The sequence below is a fragment of the Carassius carassius genome, chromosome 35 (assembly GCF_963082965.1).
Source record: "Carassius carassius chromosome 35, fCarCar2.1, whole genome shotgun sequence".
NCBI classification, from domain to species: Eukaryota; Metazoa; Chordata; class Actinopteri; order Cypriniformes; family Cyprinidae; genus Carassius; species Carassius carassius.
The window spans coordinates 14937386-14953403 of NC_081789.1; the positions used below are offsets into that span (position 1 = coordinate 14937386).

The 16018-nt window shown below is 37.1% G+C and overlaps 2 protein-coding genes across 2 annotated transcripts; both read left to right on the forward strand.

Annotated features, from left to right (window-relative positions):
* Positions 1–439: 439 nt before the first annotated feature.
* Positions 440–6812, forward strand: bmi1a (bmi1 polycomb ring finger oncogene 1a). The gene is made up of 10 exons (XM_059524556.1): positions 440–1112; positions 3634–3766; positions 3863–3959; positions 4225–4280; positions 4364–4414; positions 4539–4644; positions 4830–4872; positions 5006–5104; positions 5326–5406; positions 5599–6812. Exons 2-10 carry the CDS (start codon positions 3649–3651, stop codon positions 5917–5919), a joined length of 972 nt encoding a protein of 323 aa, XP_059380539.1. The 5' UTR covers positions 440–1112; positions 3634–3648; the 3' UTR covers positions 5920–6812.
* A 1978-nt stretch (positions 6813–8790) lies between these two features.
* On the forward strand, positions 8791–14943 carry spag6 (sperm associated antigen 6). The gene is made up of 11 exons (XM_059524558.1): positions 8791–8990; positions 9210–9305; positions 10494–10660; positions 11823–12006; positions 12091–12296; positions 12374–12547; positions 12871–13023; positions 13687–13878; positions 14091–14207; positions 14308–14453; positions 14593–14943. Exons 1-11 carry the CDS (start codon positions 8966–8968, stop codon positions 14654–14656), a joined length of 1524 nt encoding a protein of 507 aa, XP_059380541.1. The 5' UTR covers positions 8791–8965; the 3' UTR covers positions 14657–14943.
* Positions 14944–16018: the final 1075 nt, after the last annotated feature.

Below are 16018 nucleotides of genomic sequence, written 5' to 3' on the forward strand. Positions count from 1 at the left end.
AGCTCAGTCAGATGTTTTTATTGATAAACGCATGTTTCCGAAAAAAAAAATTGACATTCAGTGTCTGACCTCTAGATCCCGTTACTGATGCAAACAAAGCATTGTGTCTATATATACACTACAGAAACTAAACATTCTGAAGTTTGAGTGCCAGGACGGGGTTTTTATAGGTTAATACGTTGAAGTTAATGAGAATATGCGGATTAGCCTATTGTGTTACTCTGCGAAATATATTGAGTCATATTGTAGCAGCAAAAATAACACCTAATTTCCATGGGAACTCCCGGCCACGCGCAGATTTCTTACTGCCCTCTGTGTTACGTTCGCCACCATGAATTAATTTAGAAACAGACTATCGGGTTAGGTAGGCTGAACATGTGATTGGCTAATATATGACCTGCTTCCTCAACGCCATTGCGCTATTTAGTTTAACCGACTCTATGAATAGACCATCTAGGTGACTCATATTTTATGGTAAATTGATAATGTCTCAGTTATGAATTACATTCTTCTAAGCTGCTGAGGGATAGAGATCATTTTGCAGACAAAAGTAGTGAACGGTTCAAAGCTGATCTACAAGATTTATTCTGTTGTGCAAACCTTACAAGCTGGACCGCGGTCAAACAGACTTTGACACGCAATTCTTTGTTATTGCTGAACGCGAGCAGCGCTGAATACACCGACACATATTCCCAGGCCACCCTTAAGGAATTAGATCACGTGGTGCACGGGGCGGTCGAACTACAAGCCATTTTGGGGACGGTGTCAGTTTCCACTGAACCATCAGCGCAGCATTTTTTCGAGCGAAAGACTGAAGGCGCTAGCCTAGAGAAAACGCACATCAGCCTGGCCGTTTTACTGGCGGGAGGTCTACATTCAAGAGCGCTTACAAATCTGCAACCTAGCACAGCACACACATCGATAACCGGACCTTTTCTATTTTTTATTATTATTGAAATGCGCCCTGCTTCGCCGTTCTCTTATTGCAATTGACAGCGTCTGCAGCCCATTTCAAGATGGCCGCTTGGCTCGTATTCATTTTCTACTGATCGCCTCCTAACTTTCATTGTCTAACCACCTCCAGGCTCGACTATTCGCTCCAGCTCACTAAGGTATGTGTTCTTTGATATCTTCCCTTACCAATGTCTAATTTCACACTCTAAATGCATGTGTGTTTTTGTGAGCGTAAAATGGAGACGTGTGTTAAAGTGGATGCGGGAACTGACAGGCTCGCGTACGCAACACTGGCTTAGTCTCTCCGCGTGCTTCTAGATTTGAGTTATTTTATCTAGTAATATCTTATCCTGTCTGTGCGAATGACTCCTGTTTTGTTGTATGATATTCACTTATGGACATCATTATGTTCGCTTTACGTTTCTGGCTAGATGAAACGGTTTAATTCCTAATGAATCCTGATGTGCACGCGAAATCGGCTAGAAACGAGTCGAATGTTCATGTGAGGCTGATTTCTAAAGGATTTTCTGTTTGTCGTCTCATTGAGCAGTTATCTGATTTTATAGATATACGATCTGTATGATGTTTACGAGCGGATAAACTCGTCGTTTTGCTGAATTATACCTATTTGTGTGTTTTCTTAACTTAAATTTACACGGTAACCTAAACGTGTCCTGTTGTCGGATTTACAGGACAAAGCTTTCAGCGGTTGACAGCAAACATTGACTACACGGTTGATGTGTGGTTGATTAAACAACACATATTTATAAACCCAGGTACTTATTTAACATATTTAAAAAGTTTTTAGTGGTTCCTTTCATTTATCCAAATGACCTGAAGAATGATTCTCTATATGGCTTGCACAGGGGTTTGGTTATTACATCAGTTTGTTGGACTTTGACAAACACATTTGTCTATTGTTTACTATACATAAAAAATAAGCTTAAACAAGCTCAAACAATAAGTTATCGATTTTTTATCGCTATTTATAGGATATATATTCTATAATGTATAGGCTAAGCCTTCCTGTGGCTTGTCACGTCAAGAAGAAAAAAATAGCCTATTGAATTTTTCTCGGCATCTTGTTTTAGATTTTTATTTTTTATTAATAAGGTTATTGACTTGCGCGGGTTTTTTAATTTTATTTTTTTATTTAGAAACCGCAGTTTTTATACCTGAGACCTAGGTGCATAATTTAGTTTAATATCACTTCTCTGACTCCCCGAATGTCAGAACTAAATATAAAGTGACGTGTTTTTTATGATATTGATGACTTTAACACGGTCTGTGAGCATATCAAGTATTCTCATCTGCTTAATCAGGTGGAATTCTATAATGGTAGGCTACCTGTATTCATCGAAATAGGCCAGACAGGGCTTTGTAAACTCGGCACTTTCTCACGTGGCACAATTCATGTATAAGGGTTATTTCCTCCTTTTGACAGTTCGTTATTCTGTAGCCTACGTATAGCACCACCATAACCAGAATGCTTGTTTAGTCAGAGTTCAAAAAGTTTGTGGTTTTGTCTTTATAACCAACCGAAAGGCTTGTAGCACAAAGATCACTGCATCATGTTGTGACTGGTGGATGTTTTACTGAATAAATGTTAGATCATGAACGCCTTTATTTATTTAATAAGCAAGGGCACAGGTTGATATTTTTCCTCTGTAGGTTGATCTGGGGTTGAAAGTTGATTTACAGATATGTTTTGATACCCTCTACCGTGAAAAATCAGAATTCGTCTCGGGTGCTTTGTTTTCTCGCGTGTTCTTGGAATCGTTTGCTTAACTTCCAATTGTCATACCTAGATGACATCAACCTTTAATGCATGATCTTTAAAACGCATTTTATAACCAGTACTTGAAGTAAACTACTTTTGGTAGCCTATGCTTCATCCAGCACGAGTTTGAAAAGGTAGTTAATACTTCGTGTTCCCATGGTTGTGAGCTCATTCAGCACTTCATACCACTTTAGCTCTTAGTGAATGCCCCGACGTAATAAGGTGTTTCGAAAACAGGATTTGTGACAAATAAACTTCGTACATAGCAACGTATAAGTTTAATCCAAGGTGCATTCATGGGCAGTGAACGACTGCAACATTAGTGATCCATGCAGGAGGGAGAGGATGTCAAAGCAAAGCCAAGACCAGCATCATCAATAACACGAACGTTCAGTTAAGATAGAATGTTTTGAAAGGCCGTTATAACATTTTTAATGTTTATTTTAAATCGACGTTTGCGCGCTCACTGCGTTCTACTCGGAACGTTCCGTTTCAGCTGCTTGGTACGTTGCCACGTAATGCAGCTTTAGTTGCTATAGAAACCGTAAGAAGGGTTTGTCACGTAGTTTATTTACGCAGAGTGTCTTCATAACTGATTCAGTATAGTATGGTGGGTTGTGCAGTGTTATATGTCTGCTATGTAGTGTGTAGTGTAGCGAATCTGACTTTGCTGCAATATAAACATCGTTTACATCGCAATCGTGTCTTTTGACGACCCCGAATACCTTTGTGTAAGATATGATCTAAAAATTGCGAAAATTCTGTTATTCCGTAAATATACACAACAGCCCATTATAACAGAATGGTAAAGTCTCAGGTAATTAACTCCTCATGATTGTTTTCATTAGCAGTTGTTTATAGTTACAAGTCTTTATCATCTTATTTTGGTGCACCTGCAGGGTCATTTCCGTCCCATGACGATGCATCGTACAACAAGGATCAAGATCACGGAGCTCAATCCCCATTTGATGTGTGTCTTGTGTGGTGGATATTTCATAGATGCAACAACAATCATAGAATGCTTGCACTCATGTGAGTATATGAGTTGTGCTGCTCTATTTTTCTCTCTATATAATAGATCATACCTAGACCATGTGTCTTATCCTCTGACATTTTTCTGATCCTCAGTTTGTAAAATGTGCATTGTCCGGTACCTGGAAACCAGTAAATACTGTCCCATATGTGATGTACAGGTCCACAAAACGAAGCCGCTTCTCAATATTCGGTAACCTTTAAAATCACTGTCTATTCCACCTTACCACTTGTTGTAAATAGTTATTCATAATAATTAATTCTGATTATGGATACATCTGACATCTTGTTTGTTTATATCTCAAATGCTGTGTATTGTGTGTTCTGTGCATGCCTTTTAATGTGATAATTAGGAAATAACATGAATTTAAGTTGGTTGCAACAGTACTGTTTGAAGTGCAAAGGTTTTCCAAAAAAAAATAAAAAATTTGGTTTGACCAACACCCGTCTCCTCACAGGTCTGACAAAACTCTACAGGACATTGTATACAAGTTGGTTCCTGGTCTTTTCAAAAGTAAGTCAGTCACTGTGAAAGATTATTTTTATTGTTTGTAATTATTTACACATGCTTTGATCTGGATTTTTTTTTTTGTGCAGATGAAATGAAGCGTAGGAGAGATTTTTACGCTGAACACCCATCTGTTGATGGTAAGTATTTAATGTACCTAAGCAAATAAATTGGTTTTGTTAGGATAACCATTTGAACAGACTGGGTTGTGTAACTGTCTAGTCTAATTGAAAACTGATTCATATTTTTTTTTTTTTTACAAAGCTGCAAATGGATCAAATGAGGATCGAGGAGAAGTTGCTGATGAAGACAAGCGAATCATCACAGATGATGAAATTATCAGTCTGTCAATTGAGTTTTTTGATCAAAGGTATGTATTTACATATGTCTGTATGAGTCATTTTTGCTATCAGTGTATCTGTCTGTACTGTTACAAGAGTTTGAAAAATGTGTACCAAAATTTGAAGTGGCCACAGTGTAAAGATATTTTATTTGAAACATGAGAAGTTATAATTTAGTATTTAATTTACAACTATTGTACTATTTATTCTTCAGAGCCCAACATCAAGGCAACACAGATGAGAGGCAAAAAGAAGAGGTAGTTAAGTGCTTGCTGATGCTGAAAGTCTTTTTTTTTCTCCCCTCTCTCTCTCTTTCTGTTATGATGGTGATACAGATTACACCAATAGTAATACTTATCTGAATAATATATGTTATTTTTAACCACACAGGTTAATAATAAAAGATACTTACAGTGCCCTGCTGCAATGACTGTGATGCATTTGAGGAAATTTCTGAGAAGCAAAATGGATATACCTCCTACTTTTCAGGTAATGCGATCAGTGTTATTGAAGATTAAGTTTTTTTTTCTTTTTTTTAGTTTTTTGTAACAGTGGAAGTTTAGTAGTTCAGTGTTTCATCACATAATTTTAGAGAAAGAGGGTATTGTTAAATATTTATTTGCTGATCTTGCATCATCCATTATTGGTGTGATATTGATTGACTGGTGCTTGTTTTTTTAAATATATATTATCGTTCTTTGTTTTAACAGATTGAAGTTATGTATGAGGATGAGCCTTTGAAGGATTACTACACATTAATGGACATTGCCTACATCTACACTTGGAGAAGAGTGAGTTCTTACGTTTGTATTTTTACTTTCAAATCTGCTGACTAATTGAGTGAAATATCGAAAGTAAGTGAAACATTATAACAGGTCATTTATCTTTCGACAATTAGTTAATTTGTGGAATGAGAATTTTAGTAGCTCAGTATCCACCGTTCAATAATAAAATGCCTTCTGTTATTTTCGAACATTCCGTAGAATGGTCCACTGCCTCTGAAATACCGCGTGCGGCCCAGCTGTAAAAAAATGAAGATGGCCCATCCACAAGATGGCGTGAACAATACAAACCGCTCTGAAAGCGACTCAGCCAGCGATAAGGCCAGCAGTCCCGCTGGAGTACCATCCACCTCCTCACTACTACCGAGTCCAAGCACACTGGTTCAGCCTTCACAACCTAATTTCACCCATATCTCCAATCCTATTAACGGCATGACGATGACAAGCCCAAATCGACAGTTCACCTTAGGCAACAAAGTGCGAAAGACGGCGCTGAATGGATCTTCCACATCATCGGGATGATGAGGGACTACACGATGAAGCCAACGCCAGATATAATCCAGCTATTTCCATGCCAACGTAGTGTCATGTAGATCCATTTCTTTTTGTCATTATCATCAATATATTATACATGTAACTTTAACGTTGTGGAAATGACGCACTTCATTCACATTGCGGGAATTTTAAGTTTGCGTGAGAACGTTAGAGGCCCATTTAATTACAAAGTGGAGTGCAGAGCGACGGTCGAGGCATTGTCAAAATGCAGAAATGACTGAATTATACCTGTCTTTTATATATTTTTACTTTCGTCTACAGTTTCCCTAAACAAACTGTGTTATCTGTTGCTTGTATTTTACATGTGTATTTAATGTTCTTTAAAAGCATGATAAAAAGCATTTACTTTTGATTTTAGTTTGCCTTTTCTGGGGTAGTTACTAAACATTCCTGGTATATTCTGGCCTTTAATAATGTATCAACGAAAGGCATATATATAGTTCAGAATTAAAGGACAAAATACTATATTAGGACTGCGTGTTAAAAGGGATTAAGAAATCCAAAGTTAAGTTGTAGTCTGCGTAATGATTTTATTATTCAAAGTTCTTGAAAATTCCAGTTTAATCTTTGCAGTTATTGTATGATTTGTCCGGGTCTGTCAGTTTGGTCTCGAGTTCATGCTCCAGTCCTGTATAGCATGCACACAGCCTGTATCCTTCAGTTTGCATCCAAATGATCACATACACGAACTGGTCAGAAGACAAACAGCTACTGGTATACCCCAAACTTCTTATTCTGTACAACATTTTGATGTCTTCAGTGTTCATTGTCTTATTGGTCGATTGTAGACTTTTGACAGCTATTGTATTGTGACTGTTGCACTGTATAAAACATCTAAATAAAACATTTTACACTTTCAATCGTTTTCTAGCGTTTTAATGCTGCTTCTAAGAGAGAGAAGTCTACATACACCTGAAAATCTTCATGAATTTGCACAATATCCGACTATATTTATTCAGACTTTTATGTAAAATAAGTAGCTATTATGGTGAACAAGTTTGACGTTTTAGTATTCAAGAGGACCCGTTATTTTCAGAATTAACTCATCTCTCAGTAGACAAACTTAAAGAAATAATAAAGTTTGGCCCAGTAGAGAACAGCGGTGTATTATTATTTTATTTTACTCATAAAGACAGCCTATCCTTAAGCGCGGTTGTAAGGCTGAATTAAATACTAAGTAAACTGTAAACTGGTAATAAACGTGAAGAAGGTAATCTGATTAATTTACAATCAAATCCATTTGACCTCATGTCTGATGCGAAGAAAGTATTGCGAGGCAGGTGCTACCTTCACGAACTGTAGTTCAAATAGCTTAGAAGTCGCCTGTAAGTACCCAGTGAGAACTTTTTTTTTTTAGCAAATCCTACCTGTCAGACGACAGAAACGGAGAATTTGTCGGTGAATCTCTCCATTAGGCGAGGTGTGCTTGATTCATTACACTGAGGTAGTAATGAAAGCTATTTATTTTAACGGGATATGCAGCTCATCTGTAATATGCTATAGTAGACAGTTTCAGTAATAATCTGGTACGTCGACATGCATCTTCAAAGACTTCAGAAATTTTGTAGAATAGCTAAGGCATAATAAATGCTGGGACTCGCGTAGTAAGACTGTAACCCCCCCCCCCCCCCCCCCCCCCCTTTTTTTGTTGCCCACTCAGACTTGCAACGGTAGTATCTTATAAAACTAATTTGGACATATAACACTAAAAATTGCTTGAGTTATTATAGAATAAACAAGACATAAGAAAATCCCTACCACCAGTGATGTTGACTCAACTAAACAGTGAATTTAGTGGTGGAAATGACCAAAAAGTGGACATGTTTTACATTCATTTTGTGACGTTCAAGATAATCTCTTTTAAAAAATGAAGAAACGTTTTGAGAAAATTGCTTTTTCCAAAAAATGTATTCATCTCTGCCTTGCCCTGGTTGATGTCACGATGAACTGTGCAAATAAATGTAGGCCTATATTCATGTTCTTAATTAATTACATTCAACAGCATTTAAACAAATTCGTAGTAAAGCCTTGCTCATTATGAGAGCATTTCTTTGTTAGAAGTGACATTTAAGTTAATGAATACACTTCTCAGCTTTGAGCTGGCGTTTAAATAATGGCGTTTTTTAAATAGAGGTGTATAATATTAATACATTGAATACTTATCCAATAATGGTCCAGATATAAAAATCTAAATGACAAGCTTATATGTTTTACAATTTTAGGCCCATATAACTAAATACAGAATAACTGATAATGTTTTAAGTGATTGGCCAAACAGTAATCTCAGGACAGAAAGTGCGTGAAATGCAAATGCCAACAAGAAAATATGAAAGGCATGCTGGGAATTATGAATGCATATCTATTTGGTAACCTGCTCAACTTACCGCATTATTGAAGTTTGAAGAGGATAGATAAACTAGAGGGACAACTCTCAAGTGAACAATCACGTACAGAAAGTTTGTATTCTCTTTGACGATATTTTTGCCTATATGATGCACGAACTATAACAAGCACTAGTTGCTTTTTTGTTCTGAAACATATTTAAAGAAAATGTGCGAGCGTGAAGACTAGTAATTGCTAAATATCAGTGCTGCTGTGCCTGCAGTTGTCATGTGATAACCATGTAGAAGGCATTGAGTGAGGGGGCAGCTGCTCTGTCCCGATATCACACATTCATCGACTGTTTTTGAATCTTATATAATATCCCAATCTTATTAGGGATTATTTTTTACCTGCTATTACATCTGGACACCAACTGCATGCGTTATTGTGGCTGATTTGAACATATGCGCGTTTCAGCACGAAACACTTGATGAACGTTGACAGCAAGCTCACCGACCGAACGCGGTGCCTATCACTTCCGGTTTGTTGCCAAGACAACGGTCGCACGCCTTCTCTAAACTCACAACAAACACTCATTCCTAATGGAAGCTTAAACCTACTTTTTATTTATTTTTTTGTCGCGTTCACTCAGCTTTTTGTCGTATTGCTCCGATTTGGGATACTCATAACTATGAGTCAACGACAGATTCTGCAAGGTGAGTAAGTGAGATCCACTGAAGTTACTTTAGCCTATTACGTTAAAAATGTAAAAGGTTAATAAAAACTGCTAACAGTTAGTGCTTACTGTCCTTAATTTTGTAGTTTTTCTTTTCTTTTTTTGCCATAATTGTGGGCATTGATTCGTCCTATTTTGTCTTATTATTATTATTATTATTATTATTATTATTATTATTATTATTATTATTATTATGCAGTGTTTGAGCAGTACCAGAAGGCAAGAACACAATTTGTGCAAACTGTAGCAGATCTTGCAGCAAGACCACAAAATACTGAAACACTTCAAAATGCTGGTGAGTATTTAAAATGTCTATTTTGTTTAAGGGAGGTTTCTGCATGAATTGTGGTATGGCATTTGCTTGTATTAACTTATTATGTAATATTTATATGATTTCTAATTTAATAATTTAAAGGAGACATATTATGCCCCTTTTTAAAATATGTAATGTAAGTCTCTTTTGTCCCCAGAATGTGTGTGTGAAGTTTCAGCTCAAAATACCCCACAGATAATTTATTATATACTTTTGAAAACTTTGAGTGGAAGCAGAAACACTGCTGGCTTTCGTGTCTGTCTCTTTAAATGCAAATGAACTGCTGTTTCCAGACCCTTTTTCCAGAATAGAGCTGTGCCATTACAGCTAGAACCTGCTAAAAACATATTTTGTTTCTGATTATGTTTATCGCGGTAAAATAATGCGTTTTAAATCCTATTAATTTAAACTTCTGAAATATGGTTTTCTGAGTGCACATGTACAGAAAGCGGCTGTCACAGCATGTGAGTACTTAACTAAGTTTACTTAACTAACTACTCATTCACACACAAGTATACATTAAAACACACACGAGTTACAAAAAACAGTTGGTCTGTGAAGGTAAAAAGCTGGGAAATAAATCACATGTTTATTTGAGATCTGTGTGGCAGCAGCAATATACAGTAAATAAATAATCAATACATCCACAGATTTCATTTTATGGCACCTTTATATAGGTATAATTTTTTTTTTTTTTTTTTTTTACAAATTCGTCCAAATCCAACCTTCACATAACTCAAGAAATTTCTATTTTCATTTGATTTGACTTATTTCTTTGTTTGTCCTTACCTATAATGTTCGAAAAGAAGCATTTATTTCAAACCTTTCAACACTCAGGACTTATGGGGGTAAAAAAGAGGCCATAGCATTTCTTTGAACAAGGATCTGAAACAATATCTTTCATTTTCTCCCAAACACAGTTGCTGGACAAAATGTTTTCAAAAGAAGTTACTAAGTTACATTTTTTAATTCATATTACAGAAGGAATACATGTGCTCATGCTTACCCTGATCTCTTTTGGAACTCAGAAGAATATTTAGTTTAGATATATTTTATTACATGATTTGAATCGTTGAAAGTATATCCTCCCCTCATCTGCTCTCAAGTGTCTTTCCACTCCTGTTTTCTCCACTGCACAAATGTGCTCACTGCTCACTCTCTTTGGCTTAGGTGTAATGTCCCTTTTGAGGCCTCTCCTCTTGGATGCAGTCCCAACTATTCAGCAGACAGCAGCTCTGGCTCTCGGAAGGCTTGCCAACTATAACGATGACCTGGCTGAGGCTGTAGTAAAGGGAGACATTCTTCCTCAGCTTGTGTACTCCCTGGCTGAGCAAAACGTGAGTTTCATTAGCTGTGCCTCTCAGCTCTAATTTCAATGAATAGGTTTGCATTTGTGGTGTTGAAATTTAATGTCTATTTTGCACAATGCAAAAATGTCCATTAACACCGTCAGTCAAGCAATCCATGCTTATATAATTTGTTTGTATTTAAATAGTTTGTTTGCACTATTTAAATACAATGACTTTAAACAGTAACAGAACTTAGGACTGTTGGCAGGTACTAAAAATGTACATATTGTTTCATTATGTAAATGTAAAATTAATGGTAGTACAACATCTCCAGATCTCAGACCATGTCTCTTTTGCCAGGAGAAGAATTGTTCAGAATAAGTCAAGTTAACGTGTTTACTTGACAGGATTAAACAGGAAAATAACAGAATTGATGCAAATCAGGCAAATCCAAATTCTGCTATAAAGCAGCTAGAAGTTGCATTATGCAACTGCAATCAGTTCTGTGTTGATTCAGTTCAGTTCAATATCTGTTAAGTTCATTTATTATGAAACAAGTTAATTTCAGTGATAAGAAGACAGTAGTGGTTATTCGGCTTAAGTCAGTTCAATTTTGATTCAATTCAGTTCAATAACAGTGTCAATGTTGCAAAATTGAATTATGAACAAACTGAATTCATCTCTCACACTATTCACACTAACAATAGTGTCATTAGTCAGCTCAGTTCAGTTTTTTATGCTCGCCCAACAGTGTCAGTGCTGGTAAATTGATGTCTAAACAAGCCAAAGGCAACAGTGCCAAGACAGAACCCAAACTCCCATCAGGTGACAGAAATGGAAGGAAAAAAAACACCCTTGGGAGAAACCAGGCTCTGTTGGGGTCCAGTTCTCCTCTTGCCTACATTAATGGACATGGTGTGATACTGGTCTGCTTCAGCAGAAAAAACAAAACACTATAAAGCGGTGGTCCTAAGACTTTTCTCTAAAACTCATTGTTAAAATGCTATTACGTTGTCAGAGAGGCCTCATCAGAAGTATAAAACACTTTCCACAGAAGGCCCTTTTATAAGACTGAATAATATAGAATGTGATACATCACTTACTGTTGTTTGTTAAAGGCAGATTTGCTGGTGATTTATGAACATTCTAGTGTATTTACTGGTCAATTGTTTGTCCTTTTCCCTCTGGATTACTGGGATATGAAAGACAGTGTTTCTATAAGAAAGCTGCAGCATTCGTGCTTCGGGCTGTTGCTAAGCACTCCCCTGAACTGGCCCAGGCCGTGGTGGACTGTGGAGCACTGGACGCTCTTGTCATCTCCCTGGAGGAGTTTGACCCTGGGGTCAAAGAGGCTGCTGGATGGGCAATAAGCTACATTGCCAGACATAATGCACGTAAGTTTGCATAAAAAGGTCATTTTTTATTCTTTCTCACAATTTGTTAATGTTCCTTTTTTTATTTCTTCTCCTGCTGTGCAGAGCTGTCTCAGGCAGTGGTTGATGCTGGAGTTGTGCCTCTGCTCGTGCTATGCATCCAGGAACCTGAAATTGCCCTGAAGAGGGTTGCAGCTTCAGCTCTGAGTGACATAGCCAAACACTCCCCAGAGCTGGCTCAAACCGTGGTGGACACTGGGGCAATCGCCCACCTAGCACAGATGATCCTAAACCCAGATGCCAAATTGAAGGTGATACAGGCTACAGATTTAGTAATCAATGATATGCAGGTTTAATTTGACAGTAAATTTTTTCCTCCTCTTTAAAGAGGCAGGTTTTTTCAGCTCTCAGCCAAATCGCCAAGCACTCTGTAGACGTAGCCGAGATGGTGGTTGAAGCAGAGATATTCCCCGCTGCACTGGTTTGCCTAAAGGACCCGGATGAATATGTTCGGAAGAATGTCGCCACTCTTATTCGGGAAATCACAAAACACACCCCCGAGGTACCTACCACATACATAACATAGCCACTAAATGATTTCAAGATGCTTGGGTAAGTTTGGAATCTCTACTTTGTCAGCTCTTTGACACCCCTTTTAAATAACATGGTGTGAGGCAGCTAGTCTGTAAACCATGGAGAATGTGGGTCTGTTATTTATCACCAGTGCAACACAGGAAACAGACAATTGGAAACCACATTTGCATCACCCATTTTATTCACCTGCCCAAAACTGTTTTGCTTTTCTGGTCTGCCTCACTAATTGTTTATCATTATGTCACACTGGCTTACGTGTTTGCTTGTTTGCATTGTGTGTTTCCTACTCAGCTGTCCCAGATAATAGTTAATGTGGGGGGTGTAGCAGCTGTGATTGACTACCTCGGGGACTCCGAAGGGAATGTACGCCTGCCGGGGATCATGATGCTGGGCTATGTGGCTACACACTCTGAGAACTTAGCCATGGCTGTGATTGTATCTAAAGTCTGTTATCACATCCTTTCATAAGCTCGCATGTAAAATTTGAATTAAACTACACATAACTACACAAAAGTTTGGGGTTAGTATAATTAATTTTTTGAAGGAAATGAATCCTTTTGTTCAGCAAGAATACATTCAATTGATCAAAAGTGAGAGTTTTACATTGTTACAAAAAAAATAATTTCAAATAAATGCTGTTCTTTTGAGCATTCTATTGATCAAACAATCCTGAAAAAAGTAAAACATTTTTCATATGCATATTGAGCTGTACAAAATTTTCAACTGTGATAGTAATTGTAAAAAAATAAATAATGCTTCTTGAGCATTAAATCAGCTTTTTAGAATGACTTCTGAAGGATCAAGTGATACTGAATTTTGGAATAATGACTGCTGAAAATTCAGACTTGCCATCACTGGAATACATAACATTTTTATAAACATAAAAAAGAAAACATTTTTTTTTTCCAATTTTAATTTAATTTTTTTAATCAAAAAATATTCCAGAATATTAGTGCTCTTACTGTTTTTTGATTACTGTATCTTTGTGAGCATAAGAGACTTCTCTCAAAAATATTTACAAAATCTTACCAACCCCAAACTTTTAAACAGTAGTGTATTTCTCTCATAATACTGATTATGATCATAATTGATTCTCCACTTCTGTAGGGAGTGTCACAGTTGGCTATCTGTCTGGAGGAAGAGCAAGAGGATCACATCAAAGCAGCAACTGCTTGGGCATTTGGCCAGATCGGCCGACACACACCTGAGCATGCAAAAGCTGTTGCTGTGGCCAATGTGTTCCCTAAACTCCTAAATCTCTATTTGGACACGAAAAGTTCTGAAGACCTGCAGGTCAAGGTGAGCTCATTCTTAAAATGACTGATAGAGGTACCCCTTTTCATTTTGGTGTAAATTATTTTTTACCGAAATTGAATATATCTATTCCAAACAGAATATATCAATGCAATCAACAACTGCTACCCTGAAGAGATTGTCAGGTTTTGACCATTAGATTAGATTTTAAGTAATTGTGGTCTCTTCTTTGCTTTGTTTACATGCTAAAAAAAAAGGCCAAGAAGGCACTGAAGAGCATCCTTCAAAAGTGTACTTATCTACCAGCACTGGAGCCTCTTCTCTATGAAGCTCCCAGCAACATTCTTAAGCATGTCATCTCCCAGTTCAGTAAGGTAGTGGGAACTTCATCAACACATTTTATGGGATCAGCATTTTTTAATCCCAATAAGAATAGTTCAAATAGCATTTTTCTATTTCCTCCCACTCTTACAGGTTCTTCCTCATGACAGTAAGGCACGCCGCTTGTTTGTTACCAGTGGCGGTCTGAAGAAAGTACAGGAGATCAAAGCAGATCCTGGTTCTGCAATTCAGGAATATATCAATGCAATCAACAACTGCTACCCTGAAGAGATTGTCAGGTTCTTACACATTTATATTAATAATAAACAGTACAATATCAACATATTTTTTTAAACATACAAAGTGCATTTATAATGCTGTAAACTTTAGTGCCCTGTATAGTTTTTGCTGTTCCACTGATTGGCCCTTCTTTTACAGGTATTATTCTCCCGGTTACTCTGAGACCTTGCTGGAAAGGATTGACAACTTTCAGCCAGTGTGATTTTTGTTCACTGAAACACTTATGGATGCCTTTTAAAAAGCTGTGGAAAATGAAAATGTACCGTACCACTGAACACAGCTGTGACATATATATATATATAAACTATTACAATTTATGTATGCTATAATTTTGAATTAGCTTTGATTTCTTATCTTGTTTCATGTTAAGTCAATAGGCTACTGTAAAAAACAACAACATTTTATTATATTTAGTGGTGGTGCAAGATTATTAATTCCTCTAGACTAGAGCATCCTCTGCAATGCACCCTTCAATAACTCACCACAAGGTCGTGCATCATTGCTGTCCTCGTTATCGCTTCACGGAGCAAAGAGCAGACCGCTCACTTTCACACTGCAGTGGGCGACTGGCAACACGAACAACCTCGAACCAAGAGACTTAATACCTTTGTCTTTGGTAGGATCGTACACATCACAGGGTTCACTACACTCCACTGGCGCTGAAGCTTGTTTAGAATTTGAACTCATGAAAATGCGAAAATAAAAGACTTTAAGTGGACATCAGATGACCGAAGCAGCGAATATGTCAAGGTTCTTAACAAAGGACTTGCACAATTATAATTATGCCTGTACAATTTTAAATATTTAAGAAAATATAAAAGCCTAAAGGCCAATGATCTATATAAATGACTCTATAAATATTACAGATCAGTGGTAAAGGTCCTAATAGCAATTGACATTTAACACGTCATGAACAAACAGCAATTCTTAAAAATCGCGTAGGGAACTTCCGTGTTCGTGTTAAAATATTTATAATAAATGCCCGCAGAAAATGAATTAACGTTCGAAAGGGAATACAAATAAGATCGTGACCGAGAAACGAGCCCAGAACGTTTGATATTCACTGACAATTATGCATTCACGTATTATCGCCCCCTGCTGTCTAATTTGTGCATAAAGTACACATTAAAGAGCAGCTGTTAAACATATGGCAGCCCATTCTTTGTTTATTGTTTCCTCTTCTGGTGTCAATCAGATTATACTTTTTCAATTGAGGTTGTTTGGTTGTGCATTGTCTCCAACCCACAGCTTTGTCCAATTCACAACCTTGATTACAAAATCAGAATGCCAGATCACTTTGGGCCTATTTGAATTTATACTGATTCAGAAGCAGTTTGCAGGAAATTTATTTGTCAACTTCATTTTAATTCTCTATGGTAGGGGATGGTTTGTCATAACTATTTTCTTCAAATGTCCTCTCTGGCGTGCCTCCTTCACCACAAACAAATATCAGTTGTGGCATCGCGTTTTCAACCACTGCCATGCCCAAGAAACGGAAGAAACCTTGAAATAATTAAGGCATATATGCTTGAGGCTTTTAAATGAGAAGGCTATACCCACAAAC